Source organism: Piliocolobus tephrosceles, chromosome 11 (assembly GCF_002776525.5).
Source record: "Piliocolobus tephrosceles isolate RC106 chromosome 11, ASM277652v3, whole genome shotgun sequence".
NCBI lineage: Eukaryota > Metazoa > Chordata > Mammalia > Primates > Cercopithecidae > Piliocolobus > Piliocolobus tephrosceles.
Genome location: NC_045444.1, coordinates 2,137,707 through 2,160,569, shown reverse-complemented (window position 1 = coordinate 2,160,569; position 22,863 = coordinate 2,137,707). Strand labels below are relative to the sequence as shown.

Here is a 22,863-nt window from a genome sequence, read left to right as displayed (position 1 = left end):
TAGGAAGTAAAAAGGGTAACACATGGCTCAAAAGCTTAAAACAATTTTTTATAACAAAAAATAAATAAATAAATAACAGCTTAAAAGGACCAAGTACCTTGTTCGGGATTTTGGTTGCTTCTTTCTTATAATGAACGTTTCTGTGACATTCTAGTCATTCGGTATTTAATCTCAAATTTTTTAACCATACATCCAAAGTACCCAGTGCTAGCTTATGCAAACTCCATGCCCTTCCTCATATTGAAAAATGCCACAGTCCATTGCGAACCTCCAAAGAATACATTTTTAAAAAAGCATCACAACACAATGCTTACCTTGACCACATGCATATCAACCCCATACATTTCTAGCCATTTGGCTTTATTCAGATAATTGGTTTCAGCCTGTGCTGGTGTTTGACCTCTGAAATTTAAAACAATGATTTTTAAAGTAACAACAAATATAAAATAAATTCTATACCAAGGATAGAAATAGAGGAAAATGAATATGAAATAACTGTTGTGGTGATTTTAAAGAAAGTATGGTCAAATGCTAGATACCTGTATTCCTTCCATTTCTCAAAAATAGCCAGTTCCATCTCTTCAGTCTGAATAGGCACGAACCTGAACTCAGAGACAAGTTCAGGACTATGCTCAGCAAGATCATAGTCACCAAGTTCAGCTATAAACATAAGTTTCAAAAGTTATATGTATTTCCTGCTAAATCCTTCAAAAACCATTTCATTAATGAAAACTGCTAAGATTAGATTCTTAGGAATTTCTTGCAAAAATTCATAATACTCAGACAAGTCTCCAAAAGTAAATCTAGCCTATCAGTCATACACATATATCTCATATTTATTGTTGGTAATGTATTTTTAATTACATATCTTTCTCTTAATGTATTCACACCTCAGTGCTTAGCCTTTGAAAACTGCTTTCTAGACTTCCATAAATACCTCTGACCTCATAGTGAACAACTGAAAAAATTTACTAATTGTTAAAAGACAATTAACTAGGATCTATTAAGAATATTACTAAGGCTGGGTATAGTGGTTCATGCTTATAGTCACAGTACTTTGGGGACTGAGGTGGGAAGATCGTTTCAGGCCAGCCTAGACAACATAGCAAGACCTTGTCTCTTAAAAAAAAAAGTTCAAAAATTAGCCAGGCATGATGGCCTGTAGACCCAGGTACTCAGGCGGAAGATCGTTTGAGCCCAGTTGTTCAAGGCTTCAGAGAGCTACGATCACGCAACTGCACTCTAGCCTGGGGAAAAGAGTGAGACCCTGTCTGGAAAAAAAACAAAACAAAAGAATATACTGATTACACAGAATATGACCCCATATACCAATCTAAATATAGTCCCTGTCTTCCAAAATTTTAAAATTATTAATCTTAAAGAAACAACTGAAAGGAACTTAAAAAAATCGGGGGTAGGAAGCAGCAGGGAAAAATCTGAACAATGCACAAACATGTATGTACTCATCTGTGGCTATTTCTGAACAAAATGTAGGTTTGGAGTGAAAGGACTGCTAAGCTATATGGCTTCAGCAACAATTTACTCATATATAACTGCATTTCTTTTAAGGAAAAAGTTCACTGAAGGCCCAATCATAACATTCACAGACTTATCAGGTAAGACTATGACGTTTCAACACTTCAGGTGGAAAGGCAGCAATTACATGAAACAGAAGAAAAAGAAGGCAATGTTCTAAAACAAGTAAAAGTCAGAGTTAGACACTGATACAAGTTTATACAAAAACAGTGTTGTTTCTTTGCTTGTTCATAATCAGAATCTTCTTTAACTAAAAACATACAAAAAAAGGATTATACTTGAGTCTTAACAGTCAACATAAGAAATGCTTACCTTGCAGATTATAAGCTGCCAATTGCACTGCCGTATCAAAGGGACAGTCTAATCTGAGACCGAAACACAAGTTTGTTAGACAAGTTGATTTCATAACCTTCATTTTAAGATAAATGAAAATAATACATGCTTTATGTTGACCATTTCTTTTTCACAACTATAAACTTACTTTCAAAATAATTTTCAACCACCCATGAAAATGTGCATTTATCCTTAAATAACTAATACTCACTTTCCACTGAGAATATCTTGTTTTAACTGAAGAACAAATAAATACCTAAGAAAAATAAAAGGCACAAATTTAACCCAACAGCACAGTCTACTGTGAAAAAAAAATCTTACCCTTCTAATTTGAGAAGTATTATTTTATTAAAAATTATTTCTGTTAATATAAAGATGTACATAGTTTGGGGATATATGAAATAATCGAACACATTCATATAATTTGTAAGGATCAGGTTAGTATATGTGGAGTATCCATCACCTTAAATATTTGTCTCTTCTTTATGCTAGAATATTTGAATTCTTTTCTTCTAGCTATTCTGAAACTATAATTACCCTACTGATCTAACACTAGTTCTTAGAAGTATTCTTAATTACAGGCCTGGCACAGTGGCTTACACCTATAATCCCAGCACTTTGGGAGGGCAAGGCAAGTGGATCACTTGAAGCTAGGAGTTCAAGACCAGTCTGGCCAACATGGCGAAATCCCGTCTCCACTAAAATACACAAATTGGCTGGGGGTGGGAGCACGTGCCTGTAATCCCAGCTACTTGGGAGGCTGAGGCATGGTAACTGCTTGAACCTGGGGGAACAGAGGTTGTGGTGAACTGAGAACATGCCATTGCACTCCAGCCTGGATGACAGAATGAGACATGTACTTCTTATGTGAAGGGATACAGGCATGGATATAATTACAGATGATAGCTACCATCTCATTGTCAAGGTGTTCTAGAGGAAATCCTTCCAAAGGAACTCAAAAGCTCAACTTTTTCATTTAATAAATAGTATGTGTATATGGAGTGATGAATTTACAATAAAGACCATGAATAAACACAAAAGAGGCAGGATAAAATTTAAATAAGTATATATAACATAAGGTTTATTCAAAACTATTCAAACCAATCAGAATCTAACGTTTTTCATTAATCAATGGCATTTCAATGAGTAAAGAAAGTCGAGAACCAATCTGAATAAACTCCCTGAGGCCAAAGATAGATTATTTTCAACATCAATAAATATAATATTGCAATGCATTGAAACATGTCAATCCTGTTAACATTCCCGAGTTGAGAGTGATACTTAAAAAAAAAAAAAAAAGAAATCACTAGTCACCTTCAGAGGATGCTAAAGAACCAACTCTTTATTTTGAAAATGATAAAGGAAAAAAATCATACACTTAAAAACACGTCCCAGAATAAAATTCTATTATTTGAGGTCCTGTTACCAGGGGACAGGAATCCATTTTATTAGCTGGCTATAAACTGGAAACAATATACAGACAATCTTTCAAAACTATCAAAATGCCCCTGGCACAATTCTAAATAGTGTTCTTACCGGGTTAGCTCCTCACGAAGATTATTTGGTTCTGAGGAATAAAACTTAACTCGAAGATGCAGACAATAGGGTGAACCAACTGTCATTAAAAAAAAAAAAAAGGGGGGTTTAAATAAAGAAACTAAATAATACTTTTCAGCCAGAAAATTGGTCAAAAATCTACTGAAGTGAGACAAAAGATCAGGTTTTGATGCATTATTTCAGGTTAGATCGATCATAGGCTTAAACATGACGCTAAAAGATCAATTACATTTTTTCAAATGTACCATGCCATTATATAGTATATTACTATAATCTCTCATCCCAATAGACAGCTCTAGATTAATTCTAACAATTCAGAGCCAAATGCATCAAATAAAAGTCTGGACTGTGCAATCTAACAGCCCTGAAAACCTGCTACACTGAAGAACGCCTATTTAACTGCTCATGGTGAGATCTTTCCACACAAATCCACTTCAGCAAGTTCACTAACTTCCATAATCTCAGTGGTCTCATAATTTTGAGACAAGAGTTGAGGTGCCCTAATAAGTCTGATAAAAAGTCAAGCTGGGACCGGGCGCGGTGGCTCACGCCTGTAATCCCCGCACTTTGGGAGGCAAAGGCAGGCAGGTCAGGAGATCGAGACCATCCTGGGTAACACGGTGAAACCCCGTCTCTACTAAAAATACAAAAAATTAGCCGGGCATGGTGGCGGGCGCCTGTAGTCCCAACTACTCAGAAGACTGAGGCAGGAGAATGGCATGAACATGGGAGGCGGAGCTTGCAGTGAGCCGAGATCGCACCACTGCACTCCAGCCTGGGCGACAGAGCAAGATTTGTCTCCAAAAAAAAAAAAAAAAAAAAAGTCAAGTTGGATAATGAATAAACAATGGTATTCTCTCTCTGAATGACACTAACATTTTACGTGAATTGTTTCATTTTTCTTAATTTTAAAATACTGTAACAAAGTCTCAAAATATTTTCAATATTAAGGCAGATGCCAAACAGGAAAATTCCAACACAAATAATTAGCAAATAACCGTTAAGCATTTCGGGCAAAGCCAACCCCATTTGCGTGCTGCAAGGTTTTCTCCTGGAAAGTTAAACCCCAATGCAGCCTATATAACTTGGGGAGTAGCTCAGTTTATCAGAATAAAATGATTTCTAGAAAATGGAAATGCTAAAAAAATCATCTTAAATTCATCTTAAAAAAACATGATTTCTTATGTCCTATTAGAAATCAGAATTTCTAATATATTTCCTCTTCCCCCCACAAATAATGTTTTCAGCACTTACTTTTTACTTGCTTTTTGATGCTTTTTGTACCATCTAACCAATGCTGAAAAACAAAAAAATTTAGTTAAGCAGATGATAGAACTTTAAAATTTGAATTACTAAAAGTTACTTTTCATCGTGCCTACACTGATAACCACAAGGAAATACTTCACAAGAGAAAAACCAAACTGAATGAGAAAAGAGGTGAAAGGGAAGAGTAGCCAATACCCACAACAAGCTTATGACACACGTGAACAAAAACGACATAAAACCTGACAGATGACTTTTTATTTTTTTTAATACTTTTAAGTTCTGGGATACATGTGCAGAATGTGCAGGTTTGCTAACTACGTATACACATGCCATGGTGGTTTGCTGCACCCATCAACACGCCACCTACACTAGGTATTTCTCCTAATGCTATCCCTCCCCTAGTCCCCCATCCTCCCGACAGGTCCAAGTATGTGATGTTCCCCTGTGTCCATGTGTTCTCATTGTTCAACTCCCACTTATGAGTGAGAACATGCGGTGTTTGGTTTTTCTGTTCCTGTGTTAGTTTGCTGAGAATGACGGTTTCCAGCTTCATCTATGTCCCTGCAAAGGACATGAACTTATCCTTTTTTATGGCTGCATAGTATTCCATGGGGTATATGTGCCACATTTTCCTTATCCAGTTTATCTTTGATGGGCATTTGGGTTGGTTCCCAGTCTTTGCTATTGTGAACAGTGCTGCAATAAACATACGTGCACATGTGTCTTTATAGTAGAATGATTTACAATCCTTTGGGTATATACACAGTAATGGGATTGCTGGGTCAAATGACATTTCTGGTTCTAGATCTTTGAGGAATCACCACACTGTCTTCCACAATGGTTGAACTAATTTACAATCCCACCAACAATGCAAAAGCATTCCTATTTCTCCATATCCTCTCCAGCATCTGTTGTTTCCTGACTTTTTAATGATGGCCATTCTAACTGGTGTGAGATGGTATCTCATTGTGGTTTTGATTTGCATTTCTCTAATGACCAGTGATGATGAGCCTTTTTTCATGTTTGCTGGCCACATAAATGTCTTCTTTTGAGAAGAGTCTGTTCATATCCTTCACCCATTTTTTGATGGAGTTGTTTTTCTGGTAAATTTGTTTAAGTTTCTTATACATTCTGGATATTAGACCTTTGTCAGATGGATAGATTGCAAAAATTTTCTCCCATTCTGTGCACTGCCTGTTCACTCTGATGATAGTTTATTTTGCTGTGTAGAAGCTGTTTAGTTTAATTAGATCCCATTTGTCTATTTTGGCTTTTGTGGCCATTGCTTTTGGTGTTTTAGTATGAAGTTTTTGCCCATGCCTATGTCCTGAATGGTATTGCCTAGGTTTTCTTCTAGTGTTTTTATGGTTTTAGGTTTTACGTTTAAGTCTTTAATCCATCTTGAGTTAATTTTTGTATAAGGTGTAAGGAAGGGGTCCAGGCTCAGTTTTCTGCATATGGCTAGCCAGTTTTCCCAATACTACTTATTAAATAGGAAATTCTTTCCCCATTCCTTGTTTTTGTCAGGTTTGTCAAAGATAAGACGGTTGTGGACGTGTGTTGTTAATTCTGAGGCCTCTGTTCTGTTCCACTGGTCTATATATCTGTTTGGGTAGCAGTACCATGTTGTTTTGGTTACTGTAGCTTTATAGTATAGTTTGAAGTCAGGTAGCATGATGTCTCCAGCTTTGTTCTTTTTGCTTAGGGTTGTCTTGGTTATATGGGCTTTTCTTTGGTTCCATATGAAATTTAAAGTAGTTTTATTTCTAATTCTGTGAAGAAAGTCAATGGTAGCTTGATGGGGATACCACTGAATCTATAAATTACTCTGAGCAGTATGGCCATTTTTAGGATATTAATTCTTCGTATCCTTGAGCATGGAATGTTTTTCCATTTGTTTGTGTCCTCTCTTATTTCCTTGAGCTGTGGTTTGTAGTTCTCCTTCAAGAGGTCCTCCACATCCCTTGTGAGTTGTATTCCCAGGTATTTTATTCTTTGTAGCAATTGTGAATGGGAGTTCACTCACGATTTGGCTATTATTGGTGTATAGGAATGCTTGTAATTTTTGCACATTGATTTTGTATCCTGAGACTTTGCTAAAGTTACTTATCAGCTTAAGGAGATTTTGAACTGAGATTAAGGGGTTTTCTAAATATACAATCATGTCATCTGCAAACAGAGACAATTTGATTTCCTCTCTTCTCATTTGAATACTCTTTATTTCTTTCTCTTGACTGACTGCCCTGGCCAGAACTTCCAATACTATGTTCAATAGGAGTAGTGACAGAGGGAATCCTTGTCTTGTGCCAGTTTTCAAAGGGAATGCTTCCAGCTTTTCCCCATTCAGTATGATATTGGTTGTGGGTTTGTCATAAATAGCTCTTATTATTTTAAGATATGTTCCATCAATACCTAGTTTATTGAGAGTTTTTAGCATGAAGGGGTGTCGAATTTTATCAAAGGCCTTTTCTGTATCTATTGAGATAACCATGTGATTTTTGTCATTGGTTCTGTTTAGGTGATGGATTACGTTTACTGATTTGCATATGTTGAACTAGCCTTGCATCCCAGGGATGAAGCTGGTGGATGAGTTTTTTGACGTGCTGCTGGATTCTGTTTGTCAGTATTTTATTGAGGATTTTCACATCAATGTTCACATTGGCCTGAAATTTTCTTTTTTGTTGTATCTCTGCCAGGTTTTGGTATCAGGATGATGCTGGCCTCATAAAATGAGTTAGGGAGGAGTCCCTCTTTTCCTATTGTTTGTAATAGTTTCAGAAGGAATGGTACCAGCTCTTCTTTGTACCTCTGGTAGAATTTGGCTGTGAATCCATCTGGTCCTGGGTTTTTTTTCCTTGGTAGGCTATTAATTACTGCGTCAATTGTAGAACTTGTTGTTGGTCTATTCAGGGATTCGATTTCTTCCTGGTTTAGTCTTGGGAGGGTATATGCGTCCAGGAATTTATCCATTTCTTCTAAATTTTCTAGTTTATTTGTGTAGAGGTGTTTATAATATTTTCTGATGGTAGTTTGTATTTCTGTGGGATCAGTGGAGATATCCATTTTATCATTTTTTATTGTATCTATGTGATTCTGCTCTCTTTTCTTCTTTATTAGTACAGCTAGTGGTCTATTTTGTTAAACTAGAGCTTCCCTCAGGAGCTCTTCACAAAAAATCAGCTCCTGGATTCACTGACTTTTTTGAAGGGTTTTTCGTGTCTCTGTCTCCTTCAGTTCTGCTCTGTTCTTAGTTATTTGTTGTCTTCTGCTAGCTTTGGAATTTGATTGGTCTTGCTTCTCTAGTTCTTTTAATCGTGATGTTAGGGTGTCAATTTTAGGTCTTTCCCTGCTTTCTCCCGTGAGCATTTAGTGCTATAAATTTCCCTCTAAACACTGCTTTAGCTGTGTCCCAGAGATTCTGGGATGTTGTGTCTCTGATCTCATTGGTTTCAAAGAATTTATTATTTCTGCCTTAATTTCACTATTTACCCAGTAGTCATTCAGGACCAAGTTGTTCAGTTCCCATATAGTTGTGCAGTTCTGAATGAGTTTTTTAATCCTGAGTTCTAATTTGATTGTACTGTGGTCTGAGAGACCGTTTGTTATGACTTCTGTTCTTTTGCATTTGCTGAGGAGTGTTTTACTTCCAATTATGTGGTCAATTTTAAAGTGTGATGCAGTGATGAGAAGAATGTATATTCTGTTAATTTGGGGTGGAGAGTTCTGTAGATGTCTATTAGGTCTGCTTGGTCCAGAGCTGAGTTCAAGTTCTAAATATCCTTGTTAATTTTCTGTCTCATTGATCTAATATTGACAGTGGGGTGTGGGAGTCTAAGTCTCTTTGTAGGTCTCTAAGAACTTGCTTTATGAATCTGCATGCTCCTATTTTGGGTGCGTATATATTAAGGATAGTTAGCTCTTCTTGTTGCGTTGATCCCTTTACCATGACCTTCTTTGTCTTTTTGGATCTTTGTTGGTTTAAAGTCTGTTTATCAGAGCCTAGGATTGCAACCGTCTGTTTTTGTTTTTGTTTTGAGATAGAGTTTCACTCATTGCCCAGGCTGGAGTGTAATGGCATGATCTTGGCTCACTGCAATCTCCACCTCCTGGGTTCAAGGGATTTTCTTGCCTGAGCCTCTCAAGTAGCTGGGATTACAGGCATGCTCAACCTCACCCAGTTAATTTTTGAATTTTTAGGAGAGACGGGGTTTCTCCATGTTGGTCAGGCTGGTCTCGAACTCCCAATCTCTAGTGATCCACCTGCCTTGTCCTCCCAATGTGCTGGGATTACAGGTGTGAACCACTGCGCCCCGCCAATCCCTGCTTTTTTTTTTTAACTTTCCAATTGCTTGGTAAATATTCCTCCATCCCTTTACTTTGAGCCTATGTGTGTCTTTGTCCCTGAGATGGGTCTCATAAATACAGTACACCAATGGGTCTTGTCTTTTTAATCCAACTTGCCAGTCTGGGTCTTTTAATTGAGACATTTAGCCCATTTACATTTAAGGTTAATATTTTATGTGTGAATTTGACCCTGTCATCATGATACGGGCTCCACCCAGTCCGAACTTCCTGGTGGCTTTGTTTATACTATGAGGGGAAAATTGCCTATCAAGCCTCAGTAACAGTGGATGCCCCTTCCCCTACCGAGCTTGAGCGTCCCAGGTCAGCTTCAGACTGCTGCGCTGGCAGCAAGAATTTCAAGCCAGTGGATCGCAGCTTGCTGGGCTCCATGGGAGTGGGATCCACTGAGGTAGACCACTTGGCTCCCTGGCTTCCTGTAGCCTGCTCACTGTCTGCCCAAACGGCCACCCAGTTTTGTGCTTGAAACCCAGGGCCCTTGTGGCGTAGGCACCCTAGGGAATCTCCTGGTCTGCAGGTGGCAAAAACTGTGGGAAAAGCATAGTATCTGGGCCGGAATGCACCATTCCTCACAGCATAGTCCCTCGTGGCTTCTCCTGGCTAAGGGAGGGAGTTCCCCGACCCCTTGCGCTTCCTGGGTGAGGCGATGCCCCACTCTGCTTCTGCTCGCCCTCCATGAGCTGCACCCACTGTCTAACCAGTCCCAATGAGATAAGCCGGGTACCTCAGTTGGAAATGCAGAAACCACCTGCCTTCTGTGTTGGTCTCGCTGGGAGCTTCAGACCAGAGCTGTTTCTATTCGGCCATCTTGCCAGCCATCATGTGACTTCTTAAAACATTTCCTCTGCTCCCTCAGCAACAAGATTGACATTCTAAATTTTGCCCTTATGTCCCTCACTATTCCCAAATAAATGATTTTTGCAAAACTGTTAAAATCAGAGAAAAAAGTATCCCCATATTCCAGTGCCTGATTCTTACAATAAAATGTAAAATTTATTGGCAAATTATAACCAAAAGTGAAGTGAAACAATGTCCCCCAAAGTTTATAAAACAGACGCTACTCAGAGGTAGTACTCTTTAAAAGAACCTTCAGGGTAAAAGTAGATCTTTCTCATGATCAAGGTCCTATCTATTAAATAAAGAAGTCTTTGTTCCACAAATAAAAAATGTTAACATTGTGACTATAAGACTTCTGGGTTTCAAGAGTAACAGCCTTTTATGTAACCTCTTCACTCTGAAATGTCCATGACACAGACAGACCTAAAAACCTATTCCAGATATTTCCACTGATAAATCATTCCCAGCTCACTTCTCATTATTAATTCCTTTATGCTACCAAGTCCTAACAGGGACAGGACGCACACATCCAACTAAGATATACGTGACTGTGTTCTCTCTGGCATGCTTTCAATTCCAAGCACTCTAAAGGAAGGCTAACTAGTTCACAGAGCCAAGGAATCCAATTTCAGAAATGCAGATAGTCAGAGTGGGTAAACAAAGCTGCATTGTAACTGTTTACTTTTCTTGCCAATTATTTGCCTAGCTGCTTCTCTCCATTCTCCAAGATCCAAAAGTGCAATTCACCAAACTATCAGTGTCGCAGCAAAATACCTTTCCATGTTTAAATAAAATGTTCAGTAAATATTTTTAGAACGCTACACAATTATTTTCTAAAGATTTCAAGTGTGTGGGCCACTTTGCCATCTCTCATCTTTTAATAAACTCAGTTGGACATCCACTTTTAGTCCTATTTCAATCTAGCAATATTTAATCTTTCAATCTATGCTGGCAAGATGGCCAAATAGGAACAGCTCTGGTCTGCATCCTTCCATTAACAGAACACTAGGCCTGCCAGTAGGCAGAAAACAATTCAATTTTCTTTCAGTAGAAAATACTTCAACCTAGAGCAGTAAACAGTTCATCCATCACTGTCCAGCCCAGAAATCCAATATCCAAATATTCCAGACGTAACTGACACAAATACCTACTACGGCCTGATGCAAATTCTATATGGAGTAAGATAAAAAACTAGTTTTCATGCCCCAGATTTTCTCCCCAAAACCATGTAACTGGAAGTTGCCCTATCTTCCATGGCTGGTCACTTGGGCACTATTTCAGGTAGCCTCTCATACACCATAGTGAGTGCAAATGAGCACAACTCTTCCAGGAAGCAACTTAACTAGACAGTAGATAATGTCTCGAAAATAACTATGTGTCTTCAACCCAGCAATTCTACACCTAGAAATCATTATGGATGTGTGTAGATTGACCTACAAGAAATTACATCAAAGAAAATTAGGACAACCTATGTAGTTTCTAATACCTGCATTCCCTCAAGATGACCCAAACTCAGATAAAGCATCAAACACATTTTAAAGTGAGATTTAGGAGCTGTGGGAGTTCTGGGTGATGTTCTTCTTGGAAAGGTCTGAGTTCATGTTTGCATATTCTCAAGTCTGTTTTCTTTCATCTCCTCCACATTCCAAGACCGAGGCCTAGAAAATTCAGGCCTCAGAGACAGGCACTGATAGTATTTTCCTTGAATCAGGGTCTTTAGGAGTTGGGTTTATATTACACTAGAAGATAAAAGTGAAAGCACACAGATATAGATTACTAGTAAGATTCTCTTTCCTTACTGTACCTTAAAAAAGAGAAAACTTCCCTTCTAATTTCCTACTTTTAAAGTTTAGTTGATAAAGAGATATCAAAGGATGTAGAAAGCCACATTTCTTTCCATCCTATTGAACTAGGCATGGAAGAACAATTATCTACTTGTATCTTAAAATATAAATAATACATAACCACAAACATAACAGCCATAAGTAAACCAAACAAAGAATCACCTAGGGAGCGTCCATAAAACACTAACATACACATAACCCTCATCCCAGACCCTATCGTCAAATATGGTCTGTAAACAGCTCTTCAAATGAATGACTCCTGCCTTCTAACCACCTAACCTACACGCCTCTAATAAAGAAATGTACCACCACTACTCTTGCTCAAAGACCAAAGTGCTTATAGTAGAGAAATGTTAACCATCTTTCAAACCAATTGTCTCTGCAAAAAATATTTCTGTGAATACAGGTTTATGCTCTGAATTAAAGAATTATTTTACAACAAATTTTTACATTTTGAATAACCTTAAAAGTTAAAAACTATCCTAAGAAAAGAGATGATAGCATTATTGTGTTCTAACTGAAAACACTTCAATTTTGATCTAGAGTCCACTATAAACTTCCTAAGTGACTACTTTTTTTGAGTTAACAGTCTGTATTATAAGACACTCCAAATGAAGACTTAAATCACCATTAAAATATATTTTCCACTGTGCCTTTCTGCATATTAGTATGCTCTAAGGATTTTTGTTTCTGTTTTTTTTTTTTTTTTTTGAGATGGAATTTCGCTCTTGTTGTCCAGGCTGGAGTACAGTAGCGCGATCTCGGTTCACTGCAACCTCCGCCTCCTGGGTTCAAGCGATTCTCCTGCCTCAGACTCCTGAGTAGCTGGGATTACAGGTGCCTGCCACCATGCCCAGCTAATTTTTACTATTTTTAATAGAGACAGGGTTTTGCCATGCAGGCTGGACTTGAACTCCTGACCTCAGGTGATCTGCCCATCTCAGCCTCACAAAGTATTGGGACTACAGGCGTGAGCCACTGTACCCAGCCAGGAATTTTTCTTTTTTTAAACTTTATTTTAGGTTCAGGGGTACATGTGCAGAGTTGTTATACAGGTAAACTGCATGTCATGGGGGTTTGGCACACAGGTTATTTTGCCACCCAGGTAATAAGCACAGTACACTCTATGGGGTAATATGGTAGTTTTTTCACAAGTTATGTAGGTTATATATTCACTTTCCAGATATAAAGTAGATAATCTATTTTGGAAATACACTTTAAAAAGGGAGACAGCTTGCTACCAAAATTGCATAGGAGCTCACTAGGTTTTGATGGTCATTTTACACTTAATTCACTTTGTTTTTGTTTTTGAGACCGAGTCTTACTTTGTTGCCCAGGCTAGAATGCAGTGGTGCGATCTCGACTCACTGCAACCTCCGCCTCCCTGGTTCAAGCAATTCTCATGCCTCAGCATCCCAAGTAGCTGGGACTACAGGTGTGAGCCACCATGCCTGGCTAATTTTTTTTTAATTTTTAGTGGAGACAGGTTTTCACCATGTTGGCTAGGCTAGTCCTGAACTCCTGACCTCAGATGACCTGCCCACCTCAGCCTCCCACAGTACTAGGATTACAGCTATGATCCACCACACCCAGCCCACTTATTTTTTTATTACTGCTCACACATGTATCGATTTTGAACTCACATTCTGACCACTTCAAAATACCCTGTATTTTAAAACAGCTAAACACATTTTTAGAACCCAGTAAAAGTTCATCAGAGCCTTGTATGATCTTATTTCCCACACTCCTCATCACTATTTTTAAACAGAATTCTCTGTGGTATTCAGTCCATATCTTAAACTTAAGAATCAAAATACATAAATTCAAATCCAGTCTCTAGAAATCACGAGACCTCACTTAAACCTTTTATTCTTCACAGGAGATTTTTCTGAGGATCAAATCAAAAAACTATTGCCTCAAACCCCATAATTATTGAACAAATAAAACAAATTATATCTACATTTCTTTAAATGAATTATTGAATATTCATAATATAGCATTTTATAATGTAGCAATAAATATTAACTGAAACAAAAGAACAGTATCTCGATAAAAGAAAACATACCGTTACTTTCATACACTGATGATAATTTTAATTTGTAAATATAATCAAACAGCTTTAAAGTCTATCTCTTTGACATGATGATTCCATTCCTTCTATTTTAATTTTTTTAAAATCCAGAATACTGACAAGGATTTACAAAGATGATCAACTTCAGAATATTATTAGCCATAAATTATAAACAATCATTATTGGGCAGCTGTAAGATCAGGAGTTTTCCTGAAAAATTCAAAAGGTCATCCTTCTCTAGACTTACGCCCTCAACTTTTTAGTGCTTCCTTGTTCAGCAAATATGTGTTACAACATACAGATATATACATTTAACATGTTATTTATTTCTACGTTTCTCACCTCCCACTATCTTACTGAAACCTATTGTGTTCTCAGTTGAATCCCTGAATACAATGCAGTCATCTGCCACTGATAATTTTGTTTCCTTCTAATCTTTATAATTTTCTCTTCCATAAATGCATTTGCTGGTACTTCTATGAAATTAACTAGCAATGGTAATAGTAGGCATACTTGTCATCACCTTCTCTTTATTAGAAATGCTTATATTATTAATCTAGGGATCTCAAAAAATCAAAATTCAGTATAAAAAAATAAAAAATGGAGAGCTAGTGAGCAACTACTAGCTCCATTCTCCACAGGTGCCACATGTTGGACCATCTGTCTACCCATGCTTACATCAAGAACCAAGGAAGTTGCCGGGCGCGGTGGCTCAAGCCTGTAATCCCAGCACTTTGGGAGGCCGAGACGGGCGGATCACGAGGTCAGGCGATCGAGACCATCCTGGCTAACACGGTGAAACCCCGTCTCTACTAAAAAATACAAAAAACTAGCTGGGCGAGGTGGCGGGCGCCTGTAGTCCCAGCTACTCGGGAGGCTGAGGCAGGAGAATGGCTTAAACCCGGGAGGCGGAGCTTGCAGTGAGCTGAGATCCGGCCACTGCACTCCAGCCTGGGCGACAGAGCCAGACTCCGTCTCAAAAAAAAAAAAAAAAAAAAAAAGAACCAAGGAAGTTTTGAAAAAAAAACTATAGAACATAAACAAGCTTTCCAATCAGTTTAAGAAAAAGACAAAACATAATTAATACTGACATCTTAAAATTCCTTCTTAAGTATTTATTAGAAATGCTATCTGTTTCCCTTTTCTAAAAGCATAGTATACAGTATCATGTTATACAAGATACACCTGATGCATGACACCTACCATAAAGTAAATAATAAATAAAGTAACTTATTTTTCTTTAAAAACTTCACTGAATGGGTCGGGTGCAGTGGCTCATGCCTGTAACCCAACACTTTGGGAGGCTGAGGTGGGCAGATCACCTGAGGTCAGGAGTTCGAGACCAGCCCAGCCAACGTGGTGAAACCCTGTATCTACTAAAAAAAAAAAAAAAAAATACAGAAAGCCAGGCGTGGTGGTGCATGCCTGTAGTCCTGGCTACCTGAGGGGCTGAGACAGGAGAATTGCTTGAACCCGGAAGGCGGAGGCTGTAGTGAGCCGAGATTGTGCCACTGCTCTCCAGCCTGGGCAACAGAGTGAGACTCCTTCTCAAAAAAAAAAAAAAAAAAAAAAAAAAACACTTCACTGAACCAGTTAAAATTCTAATCTCTAAATTTAACCTTTTCAAACTTCACCAAGCACAAATATGTATGTTTGAGGATTAAATTTTGCTCCCGAGACATGGTCTGTTTGTACCACATGATGTTTATTTTTTAAGGTTTTATTATGAAATAATTAGAGATTCACACAAAGTTGGAATGATAGCAAGGAGAGGTCCGGTCCTGTGTACACTTCTGCCAATGCTTACATTTTAACATAACTACAGTACAATATTAGAATCAGTAAACTACCGTTGGTATAATGTGCATGTATAGCTCTGTGTCATTTTATCACATTTAGATTCCTATCCTAATACCATAATCAAGATATAGAAACATCCCATTATCACAAAGAACTCTCTCATATTACTCATTTATAGTCACCACTCCCCCAACTCCAATATCCCTTACCCTTAGCAACCATTAATTTGATCTCAATCTCTGTAACTGTGTCATTTCAAGAATGTTACATAAATAGAATCATATAATATATAACCTTTTGATATTGGCTTTATTTCCTATTCGGCATAATGCCCTCTGAAATCCATCCAAGTTGTTGCATATCAATAGTTTCTTCTTTTTATTGCTGAGTAGTATTACATGGTATGATTGTGCCACTGTTTAATCATTCACTTACTGTAGGACACTGTGGTTGTTTCAAGTTTTTTGCTACTACAAAAAAAGATGCTATGAACAATCATGCCCAAGTTTTTCTGTGGAAATAAGTCTTCATCTCTATGGGATAAATGGTCAGGCATACAACTGCTGAGTCATATGGTTTAATACATGTTTACTTTTCAAATAAACTGCCAAATTATATTCCAGAGCAGCGATATCACTTTACTATCCCAACACCAACAATGTATGAGATCCCGTTTCTGCACGTTCTCACCAAAATTTAGAGTTGTCACTATGTTTTACTTCAGCTGTTTTAATAGATGTGTAGTGAAAATATCTCATTGAGGTCTTAATTGGCACTTCCCTGATGACTAGTCTAACATTTTTTCACGAATTTGTCATCTGTATATCCTCTGAGGTGAAATGTCTCTTAATGTCTTTTGTTCATTTTCGAATTAGATTGTTTGCTTTCTAATTGTTGAGCTGAGGAACTTGTTTTGTTTTTGGTTGAGACATGGTTTCGCTCTGTCGCCCAGGTTTGAGGTGCAGTGGCTGTCACAGCTCATGACAGCCTCCACCTCCCAGGCTTAAGCGATCCTCCTGCCCAGCCTCCCAAGTAGCCACAACACCAAACTTATTATTTTTTTTTTTTTGTAGAGACAAGGTCTCACTATGTTGCCCAGGCTAGTCTCAAACTCCTGGGCTCAAGTGATCCTCCTGCCGTGGCCTCCCAAAGTGCTGGGATTACAGGCGTGAGCCACTGTGCCCAGCTAGGCATTGTGTATATATGGCTAGACATGAGTTCCTGGTCAGATATGCAATATACAAATATTTTCTCCCAGTCTGTAGCTTAGCTTCTTGTTCTATTAACAGGGTCTTTCCCAAAGCAAAAGGTTTTAATTTTTTATGAAGTTCACTTTATCTTTTTTTAAAAATCATCCTTTTGGTATCATGTTTACTAATAACTCTTCCCTAATCTCTAGGTCCCACAGATTTTATCCTGTTTATTTGTCTCTAAGTTTTATAGTTTTACACTTTAGGTCAAGGTTTTTTGTCTTACAGATATACAGCTGCTCCATCCCTTTTTTATTTTTATTTTTTGCCTTTTTCCACAGGTTCTAATCCAGCACCATTATTAAAACTACTCTTCCATTGAATTACTTTGGCACCTTTGACAAAAATTAGAGGTAATATCTGTGTAGGGCTATTTCTTTCCATTGATCTACACGTCTGTCGCTTTGCCAACACCACACAGTCTTGATTATGAAAGCTAAGTCTTGAAATTGGGTAGTGTGATTCCTCCCATTTTATTCCCCTTTTTCAAAATTACTTTAGCCATTCTAGTTCCTCTGTCTTTCCACATAAATTTTAGAATAATCTTATCTATATCTACAAAATATCTTACTGGAATTTTGAGAAAAACTGCATTAAACCTGTATATTAATTTGGGGAGAACTGGTATCGTATCTTTACTTTGTTGAGTCTTCCATTCAATGTAGAATGTCTTTCCATTTACTTTCATCTTCTTTGATTTCCTCCATCAGCTACACTATTTCTAAAAATACGTTTAACAACTTTTTTAAAAATAGACAATTTAACCTAGAAATCTGGATTTCAGCTTCTCTTGAAATACTTGAAGATCCAGCAATGCTGGTACAACAAACCTATTCAACAGCAAATGCCTGGAGCTAAGTAGTAGTTGCCCTATTACCCCTTTTGCAGGTAAAGGTAATATGCTTCCCACTTCACCACATCCCCTCCACCAATCCTTTTTGATCCTCTACAGTCTGCTGGATATCAGTTATGATTTATCATCACGCTATCTATATTTCTCTGTCTCCATCCCTATCAAAAATGAGAAAAAGGCTGGGCACAGTGACCCACACCTGTAATCCCAACACCTTAGAAGGCCAAGGCAAGAGGATCACCTGAGGCCAGGAGTTCCAGAACAGCCTGGGCAGTCTCTACAAAATTATTATTTTTTAAATTAGCCAGGCATGGTGGTGCACACCTATAGTCCTACCTACCTGGGAGGCTGACGTGGGCAGATCACTTGAGCCCAGGGGTTCAAGGCTACAGTGAGCTCTGATCATGCCACTGCACTCCAGCCTGGGCAGACACAGGCAGCAAAACACTGCTTCTTTTATTTAAAAATAAAATACAAAACATAACAAGCATGTAGCATGATTTTTTTTTTTTTAATGGGAGAAGCCATATTTCTTGGAAGTAAATAACCATGTAAAATCTTTAATTTGCATACCAACTTGCTTCCCTTCTTTTGCTCTCCCGCCTGGTCGTCCATGTAACGCTTGATTTTAAGACTGAAAATTGTTCCTTCAAAATGTATCAAACATGTTCTCCAGGAAATTGGTACAGTTAATTCTCCAATTATTTCGCAAAGTCTTACTGTACCAACCTAAAACCACTCAATATCAAAAGAAAGATTCCTTCCTGCCTGGCTTAAAAATACATTTTACTTCTACTGTGGAAAGTCTTGCATACAAGAAACTACCCAAAATGGTCACTTTTTTAACCAGTAAAATTGGCAGTGCTCCTGTCATGGGTAACTTTGCTATACATACTATTTTTATGGCAGCAAAAAAAAAAAAAAAGTGTTTCCCTAAGCCTTCATCAAGAAAGAATATATTACCACAAAAATCTTTGTTTAGTTATACAGTGAGACTTAATAACAAAGTTGTACCAACAGCAAAAAAAAAAAAAAAAAAGATTATATATGTTTGATGGCATAACTGTCTTAAAGATTTAAAGAGAAAAACTCACAAATTTATACCATTATCCATCTTCCCTTAAGCTATAGGTTATTCATTTGCTAAACAAGTATTACTCAACTGGAGAATTCATAGTTGGGCTTCAGGGATATCTGAATTACTACATATAGATAAAATGTTATGTGTATGTGCATTTTTCTAGGGAAAGAGTCCATAGATTTCACAACTCGAAGTTTAAGATCATCACTGGACTATACAAAAGGATATTAAAGTAAGTTTAGATTTTAAAATAGACAATGGGGTAGTATTCTGCAGTCCACTGAAACAAAGATGACCATATATTCTGGTTTACCAGAATAATACAGGCAGCTTGTGCCTATCCCAATCCCTCATTCATTAAGTTCCCCTTTTACTCTCCAAAGTGGCCTAGTTGAAAAACTGACAAAAAACAAACAGAAAACACAGCCAGACGTGGTGGATCACGCCTGCAATCCCAGAACTTTATGAGGCTGAGGAGGATCACTTGCATCCAGGAGTTCAAGACCAGTCTGGGCAATATAGTGAGCCCCCATCTCTACAAAAAAATAAAGAATTAGCCAGGTGTGGTGCATGCCTATAGTCCCTGCTACTCAGGAGGCTGACATGGGAGGACTGCTTGAGCCTGGGAGGTCGAGGTTGCAGTGAGCTGTGATGGTGTCACTACACTCCAGCCTGGGTGACAAAGTGAGACCCTGTCTCAAAAGGGAAAGAAAAGAAAATCTGAATACGCCTGTAACAAGTGAATGAGTCAATAATTAAAAACTTCCCACAAACAAAAGCCCAGAACCAGATGGTTTCAATGACGAATTCTACCAAATGTTGAAAGAATTAACACTAATCCTTCACAAGATTTTCAAAAAAAAAAAACACAAGAGGAGGGATGGTTTTCCCACCTTGTTCTACAAGACCAGCATTATCCTGACACCCAAACCAGAAAAAAAAAAAAAAAAAAAAAATCACAAGAAAACTACAGACTAATGTCCTTTATGAATACAGAACCAAAATAATCACCAAATACTGGCAAACCAAACCAAGCAACAGGATTATATGGTCAGGTGTGGTGGCTCCCGCCTGTAATCCCAACACTTTGGGAGGCTGAGGCAAAAGAATCGCTTGCGTACAAGAATTCAAGACCAGCCTGGACAACACGGCGAAATCCCAACTCTACTAAAAATACAAAAACTAGCAGGCACAGTGGCGCATGCCTGTTGTCCCATCTCCTTGGGAGGCTGAGGTGGGAGAATCACTTGAACCAGGAGGCAATGGTGCAGTGAGCCAAGATCGCGCCACTGCACTCCAGCCTGGGCAACAGAGCAAGACTCCATTTCAAAAAAAAAGGATTATAAACCATGACTAACTGGGATTTATCCCAAAAATCCAAAGTTGGTTCAACATTAAAAAAAAAAATTTTTTTTAAATCTACATACCATACCACATAAACAAATTTTTTTTAAAACCTCACATCATCCTTTCAATAGATGCAGAAAAAGCAATTGACAAAACCAAACGACCTTTCATAAATATGCAAAAATCAGTTGGAGTTCTATATGCTAACAACGAACAATCCAAAAATGAAAATATGAAAACAATTCCACTTAAAATAGTATCAAAGGAATAAAATGCTTAGGAATAAATTTAACCAAGGAAGTGAGATTTCTATAAACTGAAACTATAAAACATTGTTTTAAAAAAGTAAAAACCTAATACATAGAAAGACATTCCATGTTTATGGGTCAGAAGACTTTACATTGTTAAAATGGCAATATTCCCCAAACTGATACACAGATTCAATGCAATCCCTACCAAAATTCCAACTGCCTTTTTTGCATAAATGGATAAGCTGACACTAACATTTATATGGAAATGCAAGGGACCCAGAATAACCAAAAGAACTGAAAAAAGAAGACACCTCGAGAACTCACACTTCCCAATTTTAAGACTTACTACAGTTACCATAATCGAGATACTGTGGTACTGGCATAAGGATCAACATAAAGATCAATGGAACAGGCCGGGTGCAGTAGCTCACACCTAGTACTTTGGGAGGCTGAGGTGGGCGGATCACCTGAGGTCGGGAGTTCGAGACCACCCTGCCAACATGAACAAACCCCATCTCTGCTAAAGGTGCAAAATTAGCTGGGTGTGGTGGCTCATGCCTATAGTCCCAGCTGCTTGGGAGGCTGAGGCAGGAGAATCGCTTAGACCCGGGAGGCAGAGGTCCCGGTGGGCCAAGGTCGTGCCATTGCACCCCTCCAGCCTGGGCAACAAAAGTGAAACGTCTCAAAAAAAAAACAAAAAAACAAAAAAACATATATATATACACACACACACACACACACACGTGTGTGTGTGTGTGTATCAGAAGAGGGAATCCAGAAATAAACCCACATATCCATAGCCTATAGTAAATAGATTTCCAACAAGTATGCAACAAGACCCTTCAATAGGGAAAGAATAGTCATTTTAACAAGTGGTGTTACGATCACTGGATATTCACATGCTAAAGAATGAAGCTGGACCCCAACTTCATAGCAAATACAAAAATTAACTCTAAATGAATCAGATGCCGGTTGTCCCAGCTACTTCGGAGGCTAAGGCAGGAGAATCACTTGAACCAGGAGGCGGAAGTTGCAGTGAGCCGAGATTGCACCACTGCACTCCAGCTTGGTGACAGAGTAAGACCCTGTCTCAAAAAAAAAAAAACCAACTTTTAGAAGAAAACGTGTACATCTTTGTGACTTCAGAATGGGCAATCGTTTCAGAGATATAACACAAACAGCATTAGCAACCAAAGTAGGTAAACTGGATTTCATCACAATGTAAAACTTTTGTGCAAAGGACACTATCAAGAAAGTGGGAAAAAAAAAAAGTGAAAAGTAGGGGAAAAATTTGCAAATGTATATGACAAGGGATGAGTACCCAGAAAATATAAAGACCTCTTACAACTCGACAGCAAAAAGGTAAATAACTCACTAAAAATCAGGCAAAGGATTTGAATAGTCATTTCTCGAAAGAAGATACACAAATGGCAAATAACCACATGAAAAGATGCTCAACATCATTAGTCATTAGGGAAATGCAAATCAAAACCACAATGAGACACCATTTCATATCAACTAGGATGGCTAAACCAAAAAAAGGGGAAATCACAAGTTGGTGAGGATATGGAGAAACAGGAATCCTCATACATTGCTAGTAGGGAGTGTGGAATGGTGCCATCACTGGAAAAGTTTGGCACAAGCAATCCTCCTACCTGAACCTACTGAGTAGCTGGAACTACAGGCACACACCACCACACCTGGCTAATTTTTGTATGTTGTAGATATAGGGTTATGCCATGTTGCCCAGGCTGGTCTCGAACTCCTGGGCTCAAGCAATCTATCCACTTCAGCCTCCCAAAGTGTTGGGATTACAGACCACCATGCCCAGCCTTCAGAGCAGCATTATTCATAACAGCCAAATAGTAGAAATACTCCAAATGTCCATCGATGGATGAGTAAATAAAATGTGATATATCCATAAAACAGAATATTATTCAGCAATAAAAAGGAATTAAGTACTAAGATATGCTACAACATGGATGAACCATGAAAACATTATGCTAAGTACATTCCCAGATTCCAAAGGCCACCTATTACATGATTCCATTCAAATGAAATTTTCAAAATAGGCAAATCCACAGACAGTGTTTGCCAGAGGCTGTTGAGAGGGGTAAATGAGGAATAACCGGTAATGTGTAAGAGGGTTTCTTTAGGGGTGATTATTATGTTCTGGAATTAGTGATGATGGCTGCACAATTCCAAATATACTGAAAACTCTGAATTGTACAATGTAAAATGGTGAACTTTACGGTAATGTAAATTGTATCTCATTTTTTTTTAAAGTGGCCTACTTTACAGAAAAAATGACATCGTCATGCTAACTAAAACCAACTCCTTCTTTTACTTAAGCATGCCTTCTCTCTTCTCTTTAAGCCTCCTACTCCAAACCAAATCTCTGACGTAATAACTCTTCAATACTATTGTCAAAGGAGTGCTTTATGTACCACTGTGTATTTGTAAGTTGACAAGTTT

At 38.0% G+C, this 22,863-nt stretch overlaps 1 protein-coding gene across 4 annotated transcripts in view; it reads right to left on the bottom strand.

Annotated features, from left to right (window-relative positions):
• Positions 1-22,863, bottom strand: part of EPB41L5 (erythrocyte membrane protein band 4.1 like 5) — a 168,903-nt gene that overhangs the window by 112,458 nt on the left and 33,582 nt on the right. For all 4 annotated transcript variants that reach the window (XM_026456079.1, XM_026456080.1, XM_026456081.1 and 1 more), the window contains exons 4-9: positions 4,681-4,723; positions 3,406-3,484; positions 2,081-2,125; positions 1,849-1,901; positions 540-660; positions 315-402 (exon numbers count right to left, since the gene is read on the bottom strand). In XM_026456079.1, coding sequence (XP_026311864.1) covers positions 315-402; positions 540-660; positions 1,849-1,901; positions 2,081-2,125; positions 3,406-3,484; positions 4,681-4,723 — 429 coding nt within the window. The remainder of the gene's footprint in view (positions 1-314; positions 403-539; positions 661-1,848; positions 1,902-2,080; positions 2,126-3,405; positions 3,485-4,680; positions 4,724-22,863) is intronic.